Raw genomic sequence first — 20615 nt, forward strand, 5'->3', positions numbered from 1 at the left:
CAAAGCACTCCTTGCCTCCATTTTAAAGGTCCATCTCTTGGCCCATTTGCCTACACCTGTTCTAAGAATTCCAAATAGGAGTCCATCCTTTCCTAGAATTTAACCCCAAAAGGAGCTGCCTATGTTCTGTCCATGCCCCAATGTCTACACCAGGTCTGTGGAGGACCCTCCAGAGTTCAGGGGAAAGCCAAGAGTAGGGCATTGCTCCCAAAGATAATCCTTCAGCTGCTTGTCCCCCTCTTATGCCTGAACTCTCACCACAATTCCTGCTGGGTTAATTGAATCAAGTGCTTGGAAATTAATCCAATTGAAGAGATTAAATGTGCTGGGGTCACTTTAGCTGAAGCTTTCCATCTCAGCAGTTCACTCCTCCAGAGGAGCCATTGGGCAGGCAGGATTACCCGGGACACTGCCACCATACCATCAAGACACATCAGACATTGCTCCCCCCCCCTCATTCTCATGGCAGTTTGGGGGCTCATAGCTAGGAGCCCAGGAAGCATCCTGGGGAAGGTCAGACAAGTAGGCTCAGTCATTCCGTCACCATTCCTGGGAGCTGGAGGTAGCCCAGCTCTATGTTAGCCCTTAGCTTCAGAAAAAGAGCTAATCTAAGGAAAGGGGGCCTCATAACAAGGGCATTTCTCCCCTAATCTTGCCTGCATCCCCAAACCCCTCAGTCATTTTCCAGATCTTCTGGAAAACAGAAGGAATTTAGGACAGGGCAGGTGACAAAAGAGAATAGGGCAGGAAAGTTGAAAGAAAAAAGAAAAAGAAAGTCTTGAGAAACTGACCTGGTTCACTCTTCTTTTTCTTCCCAGTTGGCCAGCGGGGGTCATTAGATCAGGGAAGAAGGCACCCTGAGAGTGAATAGGGGCCAGAGACAGGGTCCTGGAGTGGGTGAGGGTAGGGGTCCTTCCAAGAGAAAAAACTGTAGTCCACTGGCCTGAGATGAGCCTGCGTGAGAGGCTGGGTTGACCTTTGCATCCCCAGCCCCCTTCAAGCAGGGTGGGCATGGGTGGGGGTCTCAGAGACTCATACATGAGTGAAGAACAACAGAGAAAATAGGGGCTGACAGGGAGCCGGAACAGAGGACTCAGACATACCCGGACCAGTGCTGAGGGTAGGGGAAGGAGTGCTGAGAATCGGCTCGGGGATTCCTCATAGTGGGGCTTTTCTGGCCCTGTTCCCTCCTCCACGCCCAAGACCCGGGGCTTCAGGTTTAGGGGGTAGTGTTGCCAGAGAGCTGGTCTCCCTCCCCGCACTTCTCAGCTCACCCCTTCACCGGGTGCCTCCCCCGAACTGCAAAGAGGAGGGGGCGGGGGTAGGGGGAGCCAATCCCGGCAGCGCCAAAGGGGGGAGGTGGCGGTGACAGCCGCGGGGAGGGGGCGGGAGGAGAGGCGGCTCGGCTCCAGCTCCGGGCTCTTCTCCGCTCTGCCTCCGGCTCTGAGCTCACCTACTGCCCAAGCCTCGCGCTTCTGCCCCAGGACCCCCAGGTGGGCCCTAGACCTCGGCGGTCCCCAGCTCTTAGCTCCAGCCGGGACTCTTCGGCCCCCAGCCCCCGGCAGCGCGCTACGCCGCCAGGGGGCGCCGTGTGAGCTCCCTATCCTGGCCACCCGGCGCCCCCTCCCACGGCCCAGGTGGGGACGGGAAGGGGGCGCCGGGGGCCATGCGGGGCCAGGGCCGTAAGGAGAGTTTGTCCGATTCCCGAGACCTGGACGGATCCTATGACCAGCTCACGGGTGAGTCAGTGGCTTGGGGGTCGGGGGAAGGAGGGTAGATTCCATCCCCCCAGACCCTTAAGCCCCTCTGACTCCTGCCAGACCCTTACCCACACTCTGACCCATTCCCAGGCACCCTCCCGGCTGTTCTGAGTGTCAGGACACTGAGGCCCAAAGCCTTGGGTCCTGGGGGGTGGGGGGGTGAGGGGGAGAGCAGGTGGGCAGGTGGGGAGAGGCAGCAGGTGTGGGCATGCGTGACACAAGGCTAGGAGGGTGTCTAGAGTGGGAGGTGTTACGTGCATGAGTGCCTGTCATTCTTTGTGTGTCTGTGTGTATATATGTGTATGCGCCTCCCACAGCTGGTTGCCATGTGCCCTGGGCTTGGTGACAGCCAGAGTGAGTGTGTGTGGCTGTGCAATTGTATGATCTTGTCAGATGTTTCAGTGAGGTTGTGTAGAACCCTGATGGTACTAATGAAGTTGTTTTGACCATGTATCTCTGTTCTGTGTGCAACTCTGTGCTTTGAGTGTGTGATTCTGTACGAAGTGGCATGTGACTGCCAGTATGTGTCAGGTCTTCACTTTATGGTGGTATGTCTCTTTGTAAGACTTTATGACTGTGAACCTCCTGGGACAAGCATGTGTTAAAGTGGGTTGTGTTGTATTTTGTGATTGTGAGACTGTGCAGGTTATATTGGTATTTGATACTGATTGTGTACTCTCATGTGATGATGTCTGCAGTGGGGCTCTGAGAGTGTCTGTGACATGTCTTTGCTGCCTCTCTGGCTTCCTGGTGCAGAAGGGGGTCTTTAATGCACACCATTGCTTCCCCACATTTTCTGCAAATAGCCCGGTTGACCCAAGGAGGAACTCTGGTGTCCATATACCCAGTCTGGCTTCCAGGAGTGACACCCGGCTCCTGTGGGGAGGCTGTAGTTAATGCCGGGTCAGCGCCACCCACCGCCACCCCCCCCCCCCCCGCCAAGTATCTAGAGATCATTCTTACAACTGAAGCTCCTTCAACTCCCAACAACCCTCCCAGAACTTCACCCATACCAGGAAGAAAACATACCCTGTTGCCTCCCCTCCAGACCCAGAGATAGAAGTTCTAGGCCTGGGAGGTACCGTGTGGCTCCCCTTATAAGGTATCCCCCCAAACCACTTTGCTGCCCAGGCATCCTCTCTCCCACACTGGGGAGGTATGTGAGACCAGTACATCTGTGCCTGTGCATATTCCTGGGCTTGGTAGGCAGATCCATGTGTTTGTGTGGGTGACTGTGTCACCTTGTGTACATTTCCATATACGTGTGTTTCTGTCTCTCATTGTGCAGCATGTCCAGGAACTCCAGTAGAGAATGGGAGTAGGGAGACTGCCTCCCCTGTTTCTGAAGCAAGCTGGGGAGGTGGAGGGAAGCCATGATCCTTGTCTGTCTTGAGGAGAGTGAGGTTAAGACTTGGGGATGGGAAGAGGACTAGGTCATAATGCCTTGAAACAGTGTCTCCCTAACTCACCCAGCCTAGGGAGGTTCTCGTCCCTATGTCCAGACTCCCAGAAGGGGGAGCCCTTCCACTCAGCAGGCCCCAGATGTGCCCTAGATGTGCCTCAGACCTGCATGTATTCCAGAGGTCCAGCTGACTAGCTTTGCTTTAAACTCTGTTCTCACCAACTCAGGATCCTTGAGCGTAGTAAGGGTCCCAGCGCCCTCATTAGCACCACATTAGTCAGTGTTTGCTTCCTGCTTTAATTGATTTTCCCCTTAATTGGAATCATCCCCTCCCCATTGTCTATTTGAATCAGAGATTGGGTGGAAGTGGAGAAGCCCTTGTACTGGAAGGTGCAGGAATGGAAGTGTGAATACCAGTTCTGTATGACTTTTGCTCTCTGGGCCTCATTTTTCTCATCTGTAAAATGGGAAATACTACTTCCTACCTGCCTGCCTCCCAAGGGAAAGAGAAAGTTCAAATGTTGACAAGCATCCAGAATCGTGTTCCACGTCAACAGCATCCTCGCTGTAGATACCTCCACACACGACTTGGAAAGTAGAAATAAGACTACCAGGAGCACTTCTTTCGAAGGAAGGCTTATTTTATACCGAGAGATAAATAGAGCTGGAAAGCTGGTGTTAAGGCGGTGGGTGCTCGAGACGCCTAAGCTGAAGCCGGAAGGGGAGTCGTTGTCCGCGGTGCTGAACGCTTGCGAGGAGGAAGTGCAGCAGGGTCATCGAAATTCCCAATGTTCCTTCCTTGTGCAGGCGGGATTCCTGGGATCGGATCTGGGGCTTCAGTCATCCTGGCCTATCAGGCTGACAGGGAGGGGGCGCTAAAGTCATACCTTAATGCATCCTGGGTTTCCTCAGCGGCTTTACTTCTACACGCCCACCCCAGGCTCAAAAACAAATCTCGGGGAGACTTTTAGGAGAAAACAATCTGAACCCCGCCCTGCATCTAGCCCCTCCGGTCTTCCCAGCCGGGCAGGACCGCTTGGCAGTGCAGCGAGGTGGGAAAAGGCAGCGATCAGCTGCGGTCCTGTCCAAGCCGGAAGCAAGGAAAGAACTGGAGAAGATGAGAGAATTGGGACCTGGCTGGGCGAGGCCTGAACTCGGGTCCCGGCCCAGGATCTCCGGAGTCGCCTCCCTCCGGCCATAAATATCGTTCCTGGGCTGGAGCGCCCCCGTGTGGTCTTACAGGAGCCATGCTTGCGGAACTGATTCCAGATGGGGATTTTGCCAAATCAAGTGGCAAGGTTCCATGGAGTTCAGAAGTGACTCTCCTAGGATTTTCAGCTAAAAATACGGGATCCCAGTCGCAGGAGTGGGATCCCCACAGGCTCTATCAGAGGTTTGAAGGCGTTAGTGAATCCTGGAAGGGTTTACTTTGGGTATAACCAAATAGGGATGAGTCCAGGAAAGGGTTAGGGCCAGGACTGTGGGTAGAGGGGCGTCTCCTTGATGCATTCGGCTGACAACCAGCGTATGATGGGAGAGTGTGAACCCGCCGGACCAGGACACAGGAACACAAAACAGTTATAAGAAAAAGATACTCAGAGCCAGAAGACAGAGACCAGTAAGGGCACGTCCCTGCCGCCCCTTGGCCACCCCAATACACTGGTCAGTTCCTCCTCGTCCCTCCTATTCTCGCGCCCATTGGTCCAGTAAGTATGGAAGTGTGGGCAGTTGCCATGACAACTAGGTCCTCTAACCCCTTCGCATCTCTGTGTCAAAATAGGAAGAGGAGGGGCGTGACAGGCAGAGGAGGAGGGGAGGAAGCGGGACAATAAAAGATAATGTTCGTTCCCTCTCCAGCTCCTTTTTCAAAAACCGTGGGTGCCCCTTCCCCACCGGAAATTCAGAAAATGTTCCCAGGGAAGGCTGTGAGGGAGGGTCTGTGCCGCCCATCCCCCACCCACCCCCGCTCCGCGCCAGGAACTTTGCGGGGCGGATGCTTCAGACGATGGGGCCAGGGTTGAGTTCCCCTCGTGTGGCCGGGAGAATACGGGGAGCAGAACGAGGCTCTACTGCCTGAGACCCTGGTCCTGTGGGTCCGGCCCTCCCGCACCGCCCACCGCAGGGCCCACTCCGTTGGGGGCGGAGATAAGAACGCCCCGGGCCTTGGGGGCGGAGCTTGGCCACTGTGCTTACCGCAGGACCATGAACAGATGTCCCCGCAGGTGCCGGAGCCCGCTGGGGCAGGCAGCGCGATCCCTCTACCAGCTGGTGACTGGGTCGCTGTCGCCAGGTATGAGGGAGGGAGGAAGGGGCTGGACCCCTCAAAAAGTAAGCGAAGTGGGATAGGAGCCTTACAGAGGTGGGGAGAGAAAGGGCCCCTCATAGAGATGGAAGGGGCAGGATCCCTCAAAGAAAAGAGTTTAAAGGGTAAGACCCCAACAGAAGTGGAGCTTCTTAGGATAGGGTCCCTTAATGAGAAGGTGAGGGACATAGGGATCTTCAAAGAGGAAAGGAGAAGGGGCATTATGGTCCCTCACAATGGTGGAGGAGGGGGCAGGACCTCTCATTGAGAGCAGAGGTGGGGGCCTCAAGCAGGTGGATGTAAGGGGCAAGACCCCTCACAGGAATGAAAGGAGGAAGCTTGCATCAGAGCAGGGAAAAGGCAAAGCCCTTTACTGAATTGCTTAGTTTAATGGGATCTTAGGATGACTAGGGGCAGTGTGCAGAAGGAAAAAGTCCTGAGGTGGGACTGGACCAACATGAATTCAGCTAGTGAGTTTTTGCATGATGGGATGGATAGACTTGTGTGGCATAAGGGTTGCATGTCACCATTTTGTCTATTTCTAGGAGTCTGTATTAAGGGGGTTTGTGCATCCCTGGGGTTGTGATCACTGGGGCTGTGCATTCCTGGGGTTACATATCCCTGGAATTCCACGACACTAAGACTGCGTGTACCTGGAGTTCTATGCTTTAGAGTTGGGTTGGTGGTTCCTGAGTCACACTAAGTTAGTTGTGTGGACTTCACAAGGTTGTACCTTGGTGTGGGATTTGTGGAATTTATGACATGTGGATTGTGGGTATCATATCATGGCACTGTCGAGATTATGCACACCTCCACTTGGATTTCCTTAGAGCCACCTGGGCAGGGCCCACAGAACCCAGTTGGCCTGGGGAGACCAAAACAGCCTAGCCTGGCATTCTGGGATCCGTAGTTCTCTGGCTCTCTCCACAGTATCCCCTGGAGCCCCTGAGTATAAGCAGGCCTCTCCTTACCATGTGCTCCAGAAGGGGGGGGAGGTGGGGCTGAGCCAAAGCCATGCTTGGATGTCTCTTGGGGAGCATGTGTCCTCCAAGCCCCCTGCTCGGGCCTATCTCAAGTGACAGATGGCTGGAGCCAGGCAGGGCCAGCTCTCAATCATAGCAGGCATGACTTCCAGGCCCTAAAATAGCCCCAAGGCCTAGGGAGCTCATTAATCACCTGATGCAGCTGGGGGCTGCTGTGTCTTCTGGCCTGGTAGGGGATGGAGTGGGGCTGGAGGTCTGAGAGAAGGGCTGGCTGGGTTCTTCACTAGAGGAGCGAGGGCAGATGGGAAAGTGGGACAGTTACATAGTATGGGCCCCCTTCATTAGGCAGTATTTCTCTGGGTTTGAACCTCGGGAGGTAAATGACTAAATGATAGGTGTATCTCTGTGGTGAGATATGAGGGACCTAAGGGAGGGCTCGCCTAATGCTTCAAGATAGTTTTCCCTTCACTCCTCACTCTGCCTGAAGTGCTTCCATTAAGACTTCACTCCTCTGGGTGAAGAGTGAAGTGACATAGGGATGCTTGGGGAGGACAGACCTGGGCAAGTTTCTCACAGGGCCCAGAGACTTGAGAGGTCTCTGAATAGGGGGAAGAGAAAACCTGAAGAACAAATTGCTCTTTCACTTCTATCAGACCCTCCCACCAGAGGCCTCACTGATTTAGGACCTTGAGTCCTGTGAGGCTGGGTCAAGGTCTCTGAAGGTTGAGGGTGAGGGTAAGAGAGGGAAGAGGAGGGTCCACAGACAGGGCAACCAGCTGAACAGTTGTCAGTCTGTCCATCTGTGAATCAGCATCAGAGAGCAGGGAAATCCTTCCGTGCTGCCTCTTTCAAGTCAAATAGCCTGGCTTGGCATTCAAGGCTCCATGGAATCAGCCCCTTTTTGGTCTTATCACTCATAGCTTCCCCAATATGAACTAAACTGCAGTCACTTCGGATTCCTTGACACCCACACACAGCCTGAGGGAGCTGGCAGATCACTGGTTCTGGTTCAAGTCTTGATCTATCCTTTATCATCTGTTATCTTGGGACAATCACTTCTCTGAGCTTCAGTTCCATCATCTGCAAGATGAGTAGTGTATTACTACTCAATCTGACCATGTCAGCTATAAACACAGGAATAATAGACCCTATCTCTCAGCTCTATTATGAGGATGAAATGAGATAATATGTGTAAAGCATCAAGGACACAGTAAATGTTGGTCCCTTTGTCACGGCAGACTGTTGACATTTCAGCCATCCTTTAAGAACCAGCTCAAAAAATACCCTCTCCAGGTTTTGCCTGGGCTGCCAGTTAGAAGACTAGAGCTCATTTCGTGGCCTGCCTTGAACAGTTCCTACCACATAGTAGGCACACAACAAATATTTTTTGAATGAACAGATGCCTTATAATTCTGTCAGTGGGCTGTCTCTCCCTGCCCAGGAGAGCCAGACCCTGTTTGGTTCACTTTTGTTCAATAGGCACCAGCTCAGAGCCTGACATTCAATTTGCACAGGTCCAATTTTTTAACATCTTTGCCCTCTAGGAGCTTAGAATCTAATTGAGGAAACAGGACTGATCCAGAAAGACCTGAGTTCAAATTTGCAATATCTCCTGTTAGCTAGGTGACCTTCAGCAAGTTCCTTTACCTCTCTGGGCCTCATCAGTGAAATGGGCACAATACTATTCACTCTGCCTGCCTCATGGGGTTGTCATGAGAGCTACGGAAGAAAAAGCATTGTGGAAATGCTTTGTAAATTGTTAAGAGCTGTAGAAATGTAAGGAGGGCAGTGTCATGTTATTAATAATGGCAGCAAACAATTATAAGCAGTTAGTCTGTGCTAGGAATTATTCTGACAGCTTTCAGTGTGTTAGCTCATTTAGGAGGGCCTAGCAACCATACGAGGTAGGAAACCGAGACACACAGAGATTAAGAATTTGCCCAGTTAGTTGCAAGTGGCAGAGCTGGGATTTGAACCCAGGGGGTGTGGCACTCTTGCCTACACTATTACCTACCATGGTACGCTGCCTCCTTTTACTGTTCCCACTAATAACATTACAGACTTAGGTGCTGAGTTTTGAGGGCCCAACAATGAGTACAGTAGAATTTCAGGTAGCTGGGAGCCTGCTGCGGGCTGGAGGCTCTGAAGGAAGGGGATTTAAGCTCTCTAAAGGACAGGTAAGAACTGTAGGATAGGAGAGCAGAAGGGAGGGCATTCCAGGCAGAGGGGATAGCAGCCGCAAAGACACAGAGGTAGCACCGGGTTTGGTGTGTTTAGGAGACGCTGAGGAGGCCAAACTGGCTCAAAAAAAGGGATCTGCTGATGAGGGTGGGGGAAGGGTATTAAATGCCAGACATGGATTTTGGATGGTGCAAGGGAGATATTTGCTCTTTTCATCTGTAAACCTGTAACCTCCAAAGGTGTGAGAAACCAAAAACAGTCCCTGAGTTGACTTCTTGGCGGGGGCGGGGAGCAGACAGCCAACCCTGCAGGAGGCACGCCCTCCTTCCCTGTCCTTTTCACACCTTGGCAAGATTGTTGGAAAGGTTAGTGGGAGAGGGAAGGGGTAAGATACGCTGTGAGATGGACTCCTGACCCCCAGTGGTGGAGGTGTAGAACTGCAGATCTGTGAACCTCACATGAAGCAGTAGGTACTAGCCCCCATTCCCACCCCCACCCCACAATTGAGGCTGAAACACACTCATCCCAGAGCTGGACAAGGGAGGAAGGGTCCCTCTGGGGTTAATCCCCCTAGACTGGGCCTCCTGTGTGGGTAAGCTGTCTATGAAGGGAGTCGGTGTAGCGTGGTGGTTTAGAGCGCAGGCTGAGTGAGTCAGGCTGGGTTAGGATGGAAGCTCTGACACTTGCTGATCTTGGAGGTTTGCTTAATCTCCTTTTGTCCAGTTTTCCCACCCATAATGTAGGGATAACAGTACCTCCTTCATAGATTTATTGTGAAAATTCAATGTGATAATGTCTGTAAGCCCATAGCACATTATCTAGCACATAGTGAGTGCTCAATCCCTAGCCAGCTGTGGCAGTAACCCAGAGGCTCTTCTCTTCTGGCTCCCTGGCTCTGAAGGCTTCTCTCTACCCCGCTACACACACTACAGCCGCTATCACCACCACCTTGAGGGAGACCGGAAGACGGGGGAGGGGCTCCAGGAATACACCGGGGCTGGGTGGCTCCCTTGGAAGGTTCAGATTACCCTCCTGCCCTGGATTTCCCCATCAGCTCAGTAAAGATTCCCAAAGAGCAGACAGGGCTTTGGCAGCTCCTGGGTGAGGCCCCTGCGAGCACGAAGGGAAGAGCACATCCCTCCTCTCCCAAGGAGCTTGATTCTCTGGGTCCCAAAGGCAGCTGCAATAAGTCCCCTCCCCAGAGCGTCGTGATAGGGCTAAGCGGCCATTTTCCTGCCCAGGCTACTGAACCTAATCCTCCCTTCTTTGGGCCTCAGTTTCCCTTTGGCCTGTGGGAAGAGAGTGCTTCCCACCTCTCAGTCTCCATGGCAACCACAATCGATGGTGGTGGTGTCCTCCTAACCGGAGAGGTCACCACCCTCTCCTCCCTTATATTCTCATAGAGTTTCGTGCAGATACAATTGCACAACCACCGTAGACCCATACTCCTAATTATAGGACACATCCATACTACCAATCTTCAGACCCACATGCCCCAACCCTGCTGAAATATGGAAACCTCACACCCCATACACACTCAGAAGTACTCCAGTACACTCTCACACACACAAACCACAGACACCCAGGTTATATACCCATATACACCACACACACACCCCTAAGACACGTGCACAATCGTGTCAACACACATAAGAGGAGGTACACTTACTCTCCATACAAACACAGGAATATACACACCAAAAAACACTCAGACACCCATAACATATTCTGACCCACACATCTATTACTTACACATGTGCAGCTCCTAGTTTCTCTCTCTCTCACACACACACACACACACACACACACACACACACTGCCCTGCCCTGCCCTGCCTTCTCTCTAAGCACAGGTCTTCCCTCTGCCCCCTCTATTTGGCAGAGTAGCCACAGGGTGTCTGAGGGAAGCTGTCCTCAGGGGCAGAGGCAGGTCACTGCCCCCCTCCTCTGGCCTGGCCTGGCCCATATCCTTCACACCAAAAGCTCCGGAGGAGATACCAATCCATAGGTTGAAGTGGCTCCGTGAAGAGGAAGAGGCTGTGGCCAGGAGGCCTGTGGGGAGGCGGGGTGAAGGGGGAGGGAGGAGATCCGGGGAGGGAGAGGGGGAGGGAGACTGCAGGCCGTCCTGCTCGGGCTGGGGAGCCTGAGGGGGAGGAAGTGTGAGTAGGGTGGGCCAGGCTCAGCCTGTGGGGCCATGCCCCAGGCCCACCATGAACCTGGAAGGGCTGGAGATGGTCGCTGTGCTCGTGGTCCTCGCCCTGTTTGTCAAGGTCCTGGAGCAGTTTGGCCTCTTTGAGCCTGTCTCCTTGGAAGGTAACCCAGGTGTCTGGGTATGTCTGGTCTGCTGGCTAGAGGGACAGTGACCCACAGGGTTGGGGAGAGGATTATCCTGACTTTGTGACTGGGGTGGCGACTGCAGGGGTAAGCAGGTTAGTGATGGGATGGGGCATCTGGGGGAGGGGAGAAGAGGAGATAGGGGAACAGGCATCTGGGAGGGGCAAAGAGGGGGACTCAAGGAGTGGATCTTGGGGAGGTGAAGAGAGAGGGCCAGGAGCCAGGGAGGTGATGAGGGGTATAGCATGGGGGGACTGGGATTGGGGATGAGGGAAACTGGGGGGAATGAGGAAAAGTCTGGAGACAGGCAGGGGTATCTGGAATAGAGGAAGAAGATTCCAGGGATCCTGAGATAACACCAGACTTATGGGGAGTCCCCTTTTGGGGCCAGGGACCTACATGAGCTCTGAAGATGTGTATGACTCTCCACAGCTCCATCCTTGTAGGTGTGGGTTACAGAGTGTGTGTGGACCCAGTGTGTGAGAGATACAGGGGGTGTGACTGTTCATGTGTATGAGAAAGGACAAAATGTATGACTACTTGAGCCTGGGTTTGTGACAGGGATGTGATTTGATGTGTCTGAGTGACAGTGTATAGCTTTGTATGGCAGATGTGACTGTGCCTGAGGGGCACAGAGTGTGCGGTTGAGTCTCTTTGGGTATCTGATTGTGTGTGTGGCTGTTCCCAGAGTTCCCTGAGGATATACCAGCTCCATACCCAAGGCTGGGGATGGGATGGGTTCTGGAGGGACAGGAATGGGATCACTGTGAATGAGACATTAATAGATCAACTCTGGCAGGAGAGTGAGGGGTGGATCAGATTAGGAACCCTGCCTCCCAAGCCCCCTTGCCTCTCCAAGGTCCTCTCAGGATCTAAGGGCAGAATGGGCTCCAGAATCTAGACATTGGGAGTGGGAAGTCAATTCTCCACCCAACCCCAAAGTCAAGTGGGGAGAGTGATACTGGCGGTAGAGAGGGGAACACTTCTGCCTCCCCCAGGGAGTTTTAGCCTCTCCCTCTTCTTCATACCAAGAACTGTGCAGCTCCATAGCATGGCTGTTCCCCAGTTCCACCAAGGACAGGAAAACGCAAGAACCATGATAAGAGGACTGCAGGGTAGACACCTGGGAGAACTGAAAAGTTGTGAAAGGAGCTGGGGACAAGAAGAAGGTCCATGAATTGCCTGCACTAGGGTTCAGTAAGAGCAGAAAACTCCTAGTCTACCCTCCATCCTGTCCTGCATTTATGGGGGTGGGTGAGGTGGGGCACAGGGAGTGGTCCTGGATAAACTGGGATTCATCCAGTCCTGAAAAGATGAAGTCAGTCAGGCTCTAACTTGCCATCCCCTTTAGGCTATTGGTGGGAAGTGGAGCAGGGGAGACATTCAGGAAAACCAGACATCCTGTCTGCTGAAGGCACCGTCTTTCTCTTCCCATCTTCAGAGGAGCCGAGAGGAGACTGAGTCCTTGGAGCAGGCAGGGGACCAGATGAGGGGGTGTGTGAAGAAGGGGTTGTTGGGAGAGGTGGGGGAGCCATCCCCCAGTCCAGAGGCTACTATACCACCGGAGGCCCCAGGGAAACAAAAGTCTGCGCTAATGGAGCCCTGGGCTAGGGGCCAGGCTGCCATCGATCCTGCTCCCAGCTCACTGCCTCCCCCCCACCTCTCCATAGCTCCTGCGGAGAGAGGACAAATGGGAGAGAGAGGAGGCACTGACTTCAAGCAGTTCCCTTCTGGGAGCAGAGCGTCTTCCTGAGGGTGGAGCCTGGCTTGGGAGGCAGAGCCTGGCTTGGGAGGCAGGGCCTGCGAGGGAGCTGGGGTGCCAACCTACAACTAAAGGAAGTTGGGCCCCTCCAGGAATGGACTGAAGCCAACTTCAGTCAGTATGCCAGGTCCAGTGAGCTCTGGCCCTGGAGTCTGGAGGTGGGTGCAGCCAGGAGACAGATGCACAACAGGAACCTGGAGGGTGTCCCTGGGATACAATTAGAGCCATAGGACATGTGTGTAAATAAGGGAAAGTGAGGGGAACTGCCATCTGTGGGCTCTGGATAGTCCCACATTACAACAAAATACTTATCTCCAAGGTCTGTCATTGCCTCAAAGTTTGCTATCATTTCATCTTCAAAGAGTAAGGAGCCAGCGAGGGACTTCCTAGGTGGCACAGTGGTTAAGAATCCGCCTGCCAATGCAGGGGACACAGATTCAATCCCTGCCCCAGGAGGATACCACATGCCACAGAGCAACTAAGGCTGTGCGCCACAACTACTGAGCCTGTGCTCTAGAGCCCGTGAGCCACGACTATTGAGCCCATGTGCCACGACTACTGAAGCCCACGTGCCTAGAGCCGGTGCTCCACAGCAGGAGAAGCCACGGCAATGAGGAGCCTGCACACCACAACGAGGAGTAGCCCCTGCTCTCGGCAACTAGAGAAAGCCCGAAGCCTGTGTGCAGCAACTAGAGAAAGCCTGAAGCCCGTGTGCAGCAACCAAGACCCAACAAAGCCAATAAATAAACAAATTTATTTAAAAAAAAAAAAAGAGTAAGCAGCCATACTGGAAAGGACTGGGGAGGGACACACTTTTAGGGTGCATGAGTTAGCTGAGAACTCGTTCTGCTGGCAGGAAGATTCTAGGTGCCTTGGAATTAGGGGTTATAGGAAAGAAAGGTGGGTGTCCCCAGGGCAAATGCAGGTACTATGGGTGAGGTGCAGTCTTAGGTATCTGGGTGCCATGGGCACCTACGTCACAATATGATATGGGCATGTGTTGTGGTGATCTTGATGTGAGGACCACACTGTGATGTGATGTCTCAGGGTCAATGTGTGTTCTTGTGTGGTTTGATCATGCTGTGTGTAAGATGGCCTGTATGGGTCCTAGTACATGTCTGTCATGTTTTTTCCTAGGTCAGTCACATTTGTATATGTTTGTGTTAAGGAGTACTAGGTACAAAGTGCGTGTGTCTGTGTGAGTGTGTGATGTGTTGGGAGGCTGGGTATGAATGAGGTACTGGCTATCAAGCTGTCCCTGTGTGGTGTCCATCACTCTGTGATTCATCATTCTATGTATACACACCTGTCACTGTATGTGTGTGTGTGAGAGAGGTGTTCCTACCCAGGCAGCCCTTGGGTTGGACCCTCAGAGGTCCAGCTATAGCACTGGAGCCAAGGGGCACTGGGCCAACAAAGACTGAGGCTAATACCACTCCCCCCCCCGCCAGCCACCTCTCTGTTCCCAGATGTGTCCCTTTATACGGGGTGCCTGAGCCACCTTGGTGGACTTTCATGCCTGTAAAACCCACTGGACTCCCCTAACCGGCCCCAGCTACTCTTGCCATTACCCACCCTCCATCCTCCCCCAACACCCGCCCCCAGCCGGGGTTGATTTATGATGGTGGGGAGGGTATAGAGAACAGAGGGACAGTGGGGTTAATGTACCTTCCTGGGGTCTTCTCTCTTCCCAGGCCACCCTCCAGGGCCCACTAAAAAAGCGCTGAAGCAGCGGTTCCTCAAGCTGCTGCCTTGCTGCGGGCCCCAAGCCCTGCCCTCAGTCAGTGAAAGCAAGTGCCTCTCCTGTGCTTCCGGGGGTGGGGCCCGTATGTGTCGGGGTGTGACCAGTGCGAGGGGAGCCGGCCTGCGTGAGTGTGTGGGCGTGGCCACTGTGGCGGGCGTGGGCGGGGCGCTGGCCGCCCCGCGTGCTGGGGGCGTGGCTACGGAGTGCGGAGTGGAATGAGTGGGCTTGGTCAGTTTGGAGGCGGGGCCTGAGAGTCTGGCGGGTCAGGGTCTGCGAAATGGGTGGGATCTGGGTGTTTGGGCGTGGTCAGTGTTACAGGCTGAGGCCACTCCGAGCCTGTGTGAGTGTGGCCAGTGTGGCAGGGGTGGGACCAGGCGGCTGTGAGGGTCTGTGCGCGGCTTAGATGGGGTTAGTGTCCGGCCGCCCTCCCCGCCCCTGGGCATGTTTTGGGCCTTGAGATGTATGTCACCAGTGCCTTGACTAGATGGATTCAAGTGTAAGGATGGAGCCCACCTTCCTCCAGATGCCAGGATACTTGAGTTTTCTAGTACCAGGCTGGTCCCCACTTGAGTGACCTCGCTTTGTCTGAAGTCCTCAGTTTCCTCATTTGGGCCCTGCCCACCTCATAGGATTAAACATACTGCATTTTGCAAGCTATAAAGGCCGGGTTTGTAGTCATTTTTTGAGAATATCGTTGTGTTTGAGTCCGCTGGGTCCCACTTGGGGATAGGATTAGGAAAAGGGACAGGTGTGATGTGCTTGGGGTCCAATTCGTGTGTGTCTCTGCTCATTCGTTACGTGTGCCTTTGCGCGCGGTGGGGAGGAGGGGCTGGGGTGTGTGCACTGTAACACGCAGGTCTGTGAGATTTGCTGTGAGTGTGAGGGGCGAGGTGTGTGCAGTTGGCCGGGTCTTCCGCTTTCTCGGTGACAGTTCGCTCCCTTCAGCATTAGCCGCCCCAGCCTCCCTCCGCCCCCACAGACCCCGCCCGCTGGACCCAGGTGACTTACTCTCCTGGTGGGGGCGGGGGGGGGGGACTTCGGGAACCTTGGGTGGGGGCGCGTGCCTGGGGACTGGATGTTGGGGACTGGGTGTTGGGAACTGGGGCGGGGCTGATACGGGGCCAGGGGTGGTGGCCTTCTCTAAGGCACACTAGGGGGGTGTGGCAGGAGTGGGGTAGGGATGGGGCTTGGCTGGAGCTGGGCGGGGCATGGCTCGGGCATGGCTGGGATAGGCGGGGCTTGGCTGGAGGGAAGGATCTGGGCGGAGCAAGGGTGAGGCTGGGCGAATCTGAGTTGGTAAGGGAAGGCTCAGAGCTCGGACCATCAGAAGCCCCCTCTCCAACCCAATTTTCCTACTCTCGTCCTTCTGGGACGGAGACGGGGCTGGGGGCCTTCCCCTCCAACCAGGAATCAAGGGCCCAGGGGCCAGCGTTGACTCAGATCCCTGGCTCTGAGGCCAGGCCTGGCCTTGGGCCGGGCCTGCTGATGTACCTCGAAGCTGACCGGCGTCTCCTTTCCTTGCCTTGATGTCCTTGGCTCGGGGTCTGGGGAACTGGCAGGCTGGTCTCCGGCGTCGGAGATGGGGGGATGGATGGTTCAATGATTCTGAAGAGAGGTCGTGGGGGATAGGCCTGAGGCGCGGCTGTCCCCCCCCAACCGCCCCCACCCCGCAGACAGCGTGGAGGATGAGTTTGAACTGTCCACTGTGTGTCACCGGCCCGAGGGTCTGGAGCAGCTGCAGGAGCAAACCAAGTTCACCCGCAAGGAGTTGCAGGTCCTGTATCGGGGCTTCAAAAACGTAAGTGCAAAGCTGAACCACACTGGGGAGGGGCAGGGCCTATCCAGGACTTTTCTGAAAGGTTGGCCTGGACGCTTTGGGGAGAGGGAAGGGGAGGAGAAGGGACGGCTCCCCTTCCCCCACAGACCGAATTTCTAGATAAGGGTTTCTGCCGGCTTGAGAAGGGGTGGAGCCTGTAGACTGGCCAGTCAGTTCTGTGTTTTTTATTTGTACCCTTGGGAGAAGTCTTCCCTCCAGTAGAAGAGCTACATGGTGAGCCCCCTGGAGACACGAAGATTTCCCCTCTCTCTGGGAGTGTCTGGACAAGGAGGGTTGGGTGGGAATGTGGCGGGGGGGGGGGGGGGGGGCAGGAGTGGAAGGGGGTTTTGTCTCTTCCTTCAGTCTGGTTTCCCTCCCCACCCTACCCCCAGGAATGTCCCAGCGGAATTGTCAATGAGGAGAACTTCAAGCAGATTTACTCTCAGTTTTTTCCTCAAGGAGGTGAGGGGACAAGTCCTGAGAGGAAGCAGCTGTCCATCTCTAGGCTGAGTTGGGAAGAGGGTTCTGGAGGGGCTGGAAATGCCAAGTGAATGGGGTTTGAGGAGCCTCATAGAGGTAGGGAGGTAGGAAGTCCTCTCCTGTCTGGAAGCCAAGCTTACTCATCCACACGTATCCTACAGACTCCAGCACATATGCCACTTTTCTCTTCAATGCCTTTGACACCAACCATGATGGCTCGGTCAGTTTTGAGGTGAGCCGGAGGAGGTGGGCCAGGGAAGCATGTTTCCTGGGGCTTCAGGGTCAGCCCAAACCCAAAGAGAGGGTTGGGTGAAAGGTATCTGAAGACCCATTTTCCCCTGCCTCCTTCCTAGGACTTTGTGGCTGGTTTGTCGGTGATTCTTCGGGGAACCACAGATGATAGGCTGAACTGGGCCTTCAACCTGTATGACCTCAACAAGGATGGCTGTATCACTAAGGAGGTGTGAGGCTACTGAAGAGCTGGAGAGGTTGTGTGTGGGGTGGGGGGGGAGGGTGCAAAGGGCCCATAGGAGGGAAATGTGACCCACACATGCATCACCAGCAACAGGTGAAGTCTGCCTTAGGCCCTAGGCTTTCTAGTTTGGAGGCTGGTGGCTCTGAGGAGGGATCCTCTTCTCTCTTGGCCTAACAGGAAATGCTTGATATCATGAAGTCCATCTATGACATGATGGGCAAGTATACGTATCCTGCACTCCGGGAGGAGGCCCCAAGGGAACACGTGGAGAGCTTCTTCCAGGTGCCTGGGACTGGGTAGCCTGGGCTTTGGAGTGAAGGGAAGGAGGTGAGGTCCCAGCAGGGAACTTACCCGAGTTCTGTCTGCCTCTCTCCTGTCATCTCTCCTGTTTTCCCTACCTGACTACCTTTCTGCAGAAGATGGACAGGAACAAGGATGGCGTGGTGACTATTGAGGAATTCATTGAGTCTTGTCAAAAGGTACGGGGCCCTGCCCTCTACATTTCCCTGGTCTGGACTCAGGGCCTGATTCAATGCTGTAGGAGAAGGCTCCTTTGCGCCTAGTATCATCTCCCTAACTGACCCCCACCTCTGAATCCTTATCCTTCATAACTTGGGGAGGCCTGTCCCTTCCCCACCTCTCTGGGTGTCTCCTTCCTTGCTGCCTCTCTCTGTCTCTGAATGTCCCCATTTCTGAGTCAGTCCTTCTCCCTGTCTCTAATAAGCTTTTTTTCTTTCTTTCTCTCCAATCTGCCTCTCTCCCGCCATGGCTACAGGACGAGAACATCATGAGGTCCATGCAGCTCTTTGACAATGTCATCTAGCTCCCCAGGAAAGGGGGTCAGTTGTCCTGGGGGGACCATGCTCTAGCCCTAGTCCAGGTGGACCTCACCCTTTTCTTCCCAGGTCTGTCCTCATCCTAGCTCTACCCTGGGGGCTATAGGAATCCAAGAGCCTGAGGATTCAGTGGTCCAGACTGCTGGAGCTGAGGGGGCTAGGGAGTGGGCAGAATGTATCTGTGGGGTATTCGCAACTCCCAACAGCTCCCCCTTCCTGCCTGAAACTCAGTGCGGAGGGTGCCCCTGCCATAGGAATTGAGTAGTCCTCCCCCTCCCACCCCCACTTAAGAAACCACAACACTAGACAAAAATGTCTCCTGCTATGGTGCTTCCCCCATCCCTGATCTCATAAACATTTCCCCTAAGACTCCCTTATCAGAAAGGCTGTTCTGTCCTTGGCACTGACTGGCCTTTCAGACCAGGGCCTTTGAGAGCCCTGTAGGAGGGGGACAAGAATGTAGAGGGAGTAATCTTGGGCCTGAGCCAGTGGTTAGGTCCTAGGAGGTAGCTGGGGTAGAGAGCAGAAAGGCCTGGGGATTGTCAGTGAGAGCATACCAGGCTATAACTTTGAGCTCTACAGGTCTGCCACCCCAAGCCACCAGAATGTGAGTTTCCAGGCTCTTCAGAAGACCTTGTTTCCTTGGAAATACCCCAGAAAATTTCCATACACTGCTCAGCATCCCAGAAGAGTCTGGGATCTTGGTGTTTGGCTCATCTCTAGACTTCCTTCCTCTCCTTCCTTCCTGTTTGCATAATGGTGGTGGCAGCAGGGGGATGATGTGTGGGAGCTGTCTTGGCTGATACCTGCCAGAGTTTCAGCCTACCCTCTCTGATGGCTACAACTTAAGTTTCATTTGCCATTTCCTCTAGACTTGGAGGCACGGAGTAAGTCAGGGACCACACAGTGGATGCCTTAGAAGAAAAAGGAAGGAAGGAGGCAGGCATAGCATTTGAACCCAGTGTCGGGGCATTTATTAGAATCTTTGATATACCCAGGCTCTATTCCTGCCCCCCCACATAGCCTCCTTTTTGCCCACCCAGAGTCTCCTCTTGCTCTATTCAATCTACCCAGAGATGCCCCTGAGCACGCCTTGAAGGCAGGGACCATAGGACCCAGGTCCCACCTCACTGTCAGCACCCCTGCCATGCTGCCACCCCTTAATATATCTGCTTGTCCCATTTAGCTCACTCTCCCAGTCAGCTGTGATCTGAGGGGGAAGGCCCCCAAGGAGCCCCCTTTCCCATCAGAACACTGTTGACTGCTTTGCATTTTTCGTTCCTCTGTAATTTTTGTAAAATAAGAAATACACCAGATCCAATAAAACACAATGGCTATGCACAGGCTGCTGTCTCTGCCTTTTTGTCCCTCCTACCCCACACATAACTCACAACCCCTAATTCATACAGTATTTTGGATCCCAAAGAAAATGCTTCCTTTCCTATAGTATGGCTAGCCCTTGGCAGGCAATCAAGATACAGGTTCTGGAAGCGCTGGAAACCTATTGGACCTCAGAGAGGCCCCTGAATCTCCCTCCCACATCCTTAGAGGAGACAAGGGAGAGAAAGGTGATTGATGTCCTGAAGACTATGCCAAGCCAGCTGTCTTTTGGCTAAATATTCTTATAAGTCAAATCAAGAATTTCTAATTTACAGACATCTTAGTTAATTTCAGAGTGCTTTCGAGAGGGGATTTCTCTTTAGCTTCTGATGAAAGTTCCTTTGTATAAACATTCCAACCTTGCTTCTAGTACGGATGTACATTTGTGTCTATACTCCAGCCAAGAATGATGGGGGAGCAGATGAAGTAGACCCAGGGCAGGTCACTATGGAGCAGCTGAAACAAAGGGTGATAGACACTTCCTGTGTGGGCTGGGAGCCTTTCTTTGTTCTGCTCCTGGAGAGGGGCCACCAATGGTAAGTTCCTCCCATTCTTTCTCTAGGGCACCATTATGTGGTGATTAAGCTTCACTATCCATAGGAGGGGGATTGGGCCTTCTCTTCCAACACTGTACACATTGACAAGGTCAAGGGAAGGGTGTGATGTTCAAGAAACAAAAGCTTACTTCCAGAGTCCATCATTTTGTCATCTGGTTTTGCTGCTCACATCATCACACAGCTGTCTGCTCCTTAGGTCCTTAGGTTTCTTTGGGTCACAACTTCTCTGAAGGATCAAATTACAGTTGTGGGCCCACTGTCTAGAAGAAAAAAAAGCAGCACACTTTTCCTTATATTTTTGTGTCCCTGAAGCCCATCCATGGGCCCTAAGTTAAGAACCTCTGATCTAGTCTACCTCTCAGCCTTCCATTGTAAAGAAGAGGAAACAGGCCCAAAGAGCAGACAGGACTTGCTCAAGGTCACCTGGTAAGTTTATAGGAGGATTGATACTAAACCCAGGCCTCAAAGTCTCTGTCCAGGGTGGCCTTGTGGCACAGCCAAGATTTGTGTGTGAAAGATGGGTGCTGTGCATGTCGTGCATAATCCAGACAAGGTGACACTACGATAGGCTCTCATGGTGCCTTATACTTTTCCTTTGTGGCAC

General features: G+C 53.7%; 1 protein-coding gene across 4 annotated transcripts; it reads left to right on the plus strand.

Moving 5' to 3' along the window:
* Positions 1–1666: 1666 nt before the first annotated feature.
* KCNIP2 (potassium voltage-gated channel interacting protein 2) lies at positions 1667–19415 on the plus strand. 4 transcript variants are annotated; one of them, XM_057737196.1, is made up of 10 exons: positions 1667–1739; positions 14418–14513; positions 15368–15466; positions 16141–16265; positions 16676–16745; positions 16925–16995; positions 17117–17224; positions 17416–17520; positions 17655–17717; positions 18014–19415. In XM_057737196.1, the coding sequence occupies exons 1-10, from the start codon at positions 1667–1669 to the stop codon at positions 18059–18061; spliced, it is 858 nt and encodes a 285-aa protein (XP_057593179.1). In that variant the 3' UTR covers positions 18062–19415. The 4 variants fall into 4 exon arrangements, with proteins under 4 accessions (XP_057593179.1, XP_057593178.1, XP_057593177.1 ...); XM_057737195.1 differs by lacking the exons at positions 14418–14513; positions 15368–15466; XM_057737197.1 differs by lacking the exons at positions 1667–1739; positions 14418–14513; positions 15368–15466 and adding an exon at positions 5365–5452.
* Positions 19416–20615: the final 1200 nt, after the last annotated feature.

The sequence above is a fragment of the Hippopotamus amphibius genome, chromosome 5 (assembly GCF_030028045.1).
Source record: "Hippopotamus amphibius kiboko isolate mHipAmp2 chromosome 5, mHipAmp2.hap2, whole genome shotgun sequence".
NCBI lineage: Eukaryota > Metazoa > Chordata > Mammalia > Artiodactyla > Hippopotamidae > Hippopotamus > Hippopotamus amphibius.

Excerpts from the sequence above, each read along its gene's own strand:
- KCNIP2 (XM_057737196.1), top strand. The coding sequence starts at position 1,667 with ATGCGGGGCCAGGGCCGTAAGGAGAGTTTGTCCGATTCCCGAGACCTG. Across the intron at positions 16,266-16,675 it reads TGTATCGGGGCTTCAAAAAC|GAATGTCCCAGCGGAATTGT; the intron begins GTAAGTGCAAAG and ends CCCTACCCCCAG. Across the intron at positions 16,996-17,116 it reads ATGGCTCGGTCAGTTTTGAG|GACTTTGTGGCTGGTTTGTC; the intron begins GTGAGCCGGAGG and ends CCTCCTTCCTAG.